Genomic DNA, 5,520 nt, shown 5'->3' on the forward strand with positions numbered 1-5,520 from the left:
TTGGGGAGGGGGGGTGTTGGTTCGTTTGAGTTTCCTCGCTTTCAAATGGCTTGTAAAAGTGCGGTGCGCATTTTACTTTCACTTTCAAATTAGGGGCAATTCAGCATTGATTCAATTCAAGCAACAACAACGTCAAACTCAGAACTTTTATTAACAAAACGAATAAAAATACACCATATAGGCTTATACCTAATAAAATAACAAATTACTTAAGCTACACAAAGTTTAAATAGGTATATAAAACTGAAAAACAGCAAACAGTGTGGAACCAAATAAATAAGTAACATAGAACATTTATTAGCAAAACGAATAAGAAAGCTTGGAGGCACGGCATATACACCTTGATGTAAAATAAAATAAATAGAATACACTATTATAGAATAAATAAAGTAATCAGCAAACACTGTGGAACCAAATAAATAAGAAACGAATGTTTAAAAAAAACTTCCAGTCAATAGGCTTTTCAAAATCTAAAATATTGCCTAACAGGTGCCTTTGCATTTCTTTTCTAAACAATCTACTGCCATCGTCTTGTCTTTCTCACCTCAATCTTGTCAGTCACCTCGACTCACTCTCCTCACGTGATAAATAAAATCTGACTCCTGCACCGTGGTGCACTGTCGTTCGCGCACGGTTCGGCATGCTGCATTGAGCATTTAGTTTTTAAAAGTGTCTGTCTTCTAACTGAACTAGGCTATATTATTTTTGTTACTATAAAAAAATCAAAACGACGGTGGGGGGCGGTGCCGCGGTAGGCAAATGACGTAACCGGTGTTGCGGCTTAACACCGGTATAACCGAAAACACCGTCTATCGCAGCAATCCTAGTGCTGGGCAATGATTAATTGCGATTAATCGTATCCAAGATAAAAGTTTTTGTTTATATAATATGTGTGTGTGTGTACTGTGTATATTTATTATGTATATATAAAAAGACACACACAAACAGTATATATTTAGAAAATATTTACATGCATTTACATGTATATATCTATATTCATATAATTTATATTATACATTTTCTTTTTATATAAAAATAAAAATTTTCTTAAATATATACATGCATGTGTGTGTATTTATATCTATATACACAGTAAACGCACATATATTATGTACACAAAAACTTTTATTTTGGATGCGATTAATCGCGATTAATCGTTGCCCAGCACTAATAAATACATTAAAACAAGTAGTGCTGAAACAAATGATGCTAGAGGTCTTTTCAGAACAAACTTTACTTTCTTAGTCACTTATGCAATGATTTTAACCAAGCGATCTCAAATTGATTTTGCAATGACTTTCATTTATTTTTAAGTGTAGCTTAAGTGCCCACTACTTTTTGGGTTCACTGTATGTTCTCTCTAATTGGTCTTTGAAAGAAACTCTGTTTGGTTAAGAAGTGCTGAGGGACTAAAGTCTTATCTATGAGTCACAGGAAGATACAGAAATCAGACACAGCCTCCATTGTGTTTGCAGTCGCTAATGCTGGAATCTCAGAGTCTTTTTCTCACATCCTGTTTTTACAGAAACACTAAGCACTGCCTTCTAAACCAATCACAGGGCAAACAGAGCGAGAAAGAGACAGAGATGGACAGAAAGTATACTAAAAGCACTTAAAAAGCACTGAGGGAACAACTGCTCTTTCGCTTATCAGATGACCTTATGTAGGTCACACACGGCACATGTGCTTACATCCAGCAGAAAACAGACAGACGGCATTAGTGGGTTCATTCAAGTAGGCTAACTGGCACAGTAGCTCCTCCACTCCCTTTTCTAAGATTGATCAAAATAAAAAACAACCAGTTTCCTTTTAGTCTTTAACGAAGTACTCATTATCTCGGTGTTCACACGTTCTGGGGATTAGTTCGTTTGAATGTGCTTCTTACAAGCCGTCCATTCACAGATACTTTTACTAAAAGCACCAAACAAACAAGTCATTATAGTACCTCTACTGTCATTTAGACAGAAAATGTAAGTGTAGGACAAAAATGGCTATTGATTCAACTTGTGTTGAGTTTACAGTCAACACAAGAGTTATTTCCTGAGCAATGTGACCATTGAGGATGTCATGTGACCTTTAGAATGACAAATCTTCCTCTGTACACATCCTCTTCCTTTAGCTCCTCCATCTGTACTGTGCATAAGAATTCCAACTGTCTTCACGAGTTGTATTTTGACCTTGTTTGACCAATACCTAGATGGCAACACTGAAATACAGAGCTCAGAGTTTCACAAAGTATTGCACATCAGTGAACGACTTGTCGTTTAAGAACTTTTCTTCCACCCTTAGTGGTGACCTAGATTCAAAGTTTGAAAGGACTGGGACATTAGTCCAATCCCAGCAGACACAAGTCCTAGTTTAATACGTCCTCTAAAAGATATGTTCAATGAAAAAACGCTGAATCTAAAAACAGTCTGGACAAATGTCCTCCCTCCTGGAAAAGCCTTTGGCCTTACTAAAGACCAAAAATTATATATACTGCATTGATTCTTGCATCAGCATATTTTTACATTTGTGATCAATTAAAGCTGAAATTTCTCCACTACCAGCGTCACTAAAAAATATTGAAAAACAATGATTTTCCAAAATAATCTAAATGTCTGTCATCGGTCAAAAAAACAGATAGTTCCAACCCTCAAAAATATTTTAGCATCAAAAACTACACTAAAATGTCATGCATGCAGTTTCTCTCTCTCTGTTATGTGTTTGATGCAGTTTCATTCATGATTCATGAATGTGAGTGAAATAGTTGCAAATGCGACAACAAAAAAATTAAAGTCCAACAAAACAAAATTCACAAACCTTTCTCAAACTTGCTTGTGACATTGAATAAAACTGATTATGCAATTTGGCAACTAAAAACAGAAACCCAGGCTCATTGGCAAATGTCCCTATGGCAACATCTCTGCAGAATGATACTGCATTGTTGTTTGCAAGTTTCATGCCACTTTCAAAAGTGAAATGTCCAGGGAGTGGTGCTAAAAGGAAACGTACCACCTAGACTATCACGAGCATATACATGAGATACAAACACATTTGCTCAAGCAATCACACCTGTTTAGCTTGCTTACAAGTCTTTGAGCTTTTTTTGAGCTCTTTGTGACAGGAGAACAAGTTTACTAAATCCGAAATCCATACATGAGTGCCTATGCAATGCAAATGGGAAAAAAGTAACTGTGAGAAAATAAGTATTTGTCATTCAATGATATGTCCCTTAAAGGGGTCATATGATGCGATTCCAATTTTTCCTTTCTCTTTGGAGTATTACAAGCTCTTGGTGCATAAAGAAGATCTGTAAAGTTGCAAAGACTAAAGTCTCAAATCCAAAGAGATATTCTTTACAAAAGTTAAGAGTCAACCACATCCTCCTAAAACGGCTCGTTCTAACACGCCCCCACATGTCTACGTCACAATGTGGGAAGATTCTGAACCGGTCGAACCAGTTCACCAAATCCAATTGAATCGTCTGAAACGGTTCGCGTCTCCAGTACGCACTAATCCACAAATTACTTAAGTTATTCGGTTGAGGAGAAACAATAATGTACAGTATACATATGACCCCTTTAAATAATACGTTGCGCAAGAAGAAATAAAAGCTGTTTAACTGATACTAGAGGTCAGTTGGAAACTTCAGTGAATTGTATGTATAGGTAAATTTTTGGAGTGTTGCAAAAAATTTAGGTAAAGGCACATTTTTCCAAAGAGCCTAGCTTGTAAAACAGTCAGTTTAGCTCCTAAATTTTTCATTTTAGAAACCAATCCAGTCTGGAGCCCTGCTGAAGGTAGTTGTTAATACGCAACTCTACTAAACACTATTTCACCCCTCTGTCCACTACAGTCACTGAATTACAAGGAACCAGATCGCTCTAATAAGACAAATATTCATTAGGAACGATATAGTGTCTGATATGGGAAAGCCAGCGAGATGTTTGTCTCAAATTAAACCCACTTGATCTCACTTCAGTCGAAGAGGAACTGAAACTGTAATAAAAACCCACTCTGGTGTTAGAGCTGCTGTGAAAGCAGTGATCAGACGCCTGGGCTCAGATATCTTTGATTATATGTGTTAGAACAGTGGAGCAGAACCATCTCGCAAACTACAGGGTGCGATGAAGACTCCTCCCATCATGGAACAGACAGAATCTTCATCATCTGCTTCTGACAGATAGGACCTTGGGAACACACACACACACACAGAAAAACTTGCATTTAAAAGTCAGTTGTTACCTCTGATTTAGCCGGCGCTCATCATCACTTCCAAAGTCCTGGAAAAATAAAACAGAAAGTGTGAGGGAAACAGAAGTTAGTCATCTAAAACAATAGATCACTAAGACATGTCCACACTGTTCTATTTTAATTCTATTGCTTTGAGCCTTGAAATAAAGAATAGAGCAGGATGTAGGATTTTCTGATGTAATAAATCTAATTATGTCTTCATGCATCTTCTACCTAAACCAAATTATAAGTTCAGCATCTGTTGTGAAAATGTCAGAGAGGCCAGAATCCCTCAGGCCTCGGAACTTTTCCAAATTCTACAACCTCACCCGACTCAAACCCAGCGCAACGCACAACAATCTGGCCTAAACATGGTTCTTTCCCCCCACACGATCTCTCTCTCTTTCTTTGCTAAATGTGTAACCTTTAAGCACAATACAAGACCTCCGTGTCCCAAATAACAAAAAAGCTTTGATATATCACTATTCTCAGCAGCGTAATATGACAAAGAAGAAATGTTCTCTCAAAGCTGAAATGTGAAGAATGGGGCCTCTCCTTAAGATAAGGTTTCATCATAACAAAGAGTGTTTTTAAAATAGTTCTTCACTGTATGTGAACGTGACGGCCCTGATTATTAGGTTACTGATAGTGGTATAAGCACTGAATGAAGGCCGGGGAGTGTGCCATGGTCAGATGTGACAGATGCCTGAAGGCGAAGAAACCGTGTCGGGGGAATTGGCTGTGCCAAGGATTCTGTCACGTACCAAAATCTCTCCCTTCATGCTGAAGCTAGGCTTATAAAACTTTATAAGCAGGGCTGAATGAGGAGTGGAAACCATGAGGTTTGTGAACAGAAACAGACATTTTGGAAGTTTCTGTGATTTATAACACATTAAGTGGATGAACAGATTGATAGCATAGGGCGAAAAGTTCGTAGTTCCGCCCCGATACACACACACACAAACAAACAAACGTGCATGCACACACAAGTGAGCACACTCCCACTAGTATTTGTACATATTAAGCCGCAAAACGACTATTTAAATATGAATTCTGCGTCTCTGTGTTAATGAATGGCGCGCAGACGCGCTGTTTTGTTTACTACTCGTACTGAAGCGCGCGTGACGCTTCCGGTGATATTAATGTCTGCCACTAAGAAGGAAATAAATACATGAAGAACATCATGAGCATTTGACCGTTTAATCTGAGTAAAAATATCCTCATATCATATACACACAGAAATGTAAAGGTATTCACGGCAACCCGTCAAAATAAAAGTTCGGTTTAACTTGAAGACATTGCGGC

At 37.7% G+C, this 5,520-nt stretch overlaps 1 protein-coding gene across 1 annotated transcript in view; it reads right to left on the reverse strand.

The window, feature by feature from the left end:
• ssh1a (slingshot protein phosphatase 1a) overlaps positions 1-5,520 on the reverse strand; it is a 41,457-nt gene that overhangs the window by 27,183 nt on the left and 8,754 nt on the right. The window contains exon 2 of the mRNA XM_016536943.1: positions 4,228-4,265. Within this exon, the coding sequence (XP_016392429.1) occupies positions 4,228-4,265 (38 nt within the window). The remainder of the gene's footprint in view (positions 1-4,227; positions 4,266-5,520) is intronic.

This window comes from Sinocyclocheilus rhinocerous, unplaced genomic scaffold (genome assembly GCF_001515625.1).
Source record: "Sinocyclocheilus rhinocerous isolate Xijiao unplaced genomic scaffold, SAMN03320098_v1.1 scaffold457, whole genome shotgun sequence".
Lineage (NCBI taxonomy): Eukaryota > Metazoa > Chordata > Actinopteri > Cypriniformes > Cyprinidae > Sinocyclocheilus > Sinocyclocheilus rhinocerous.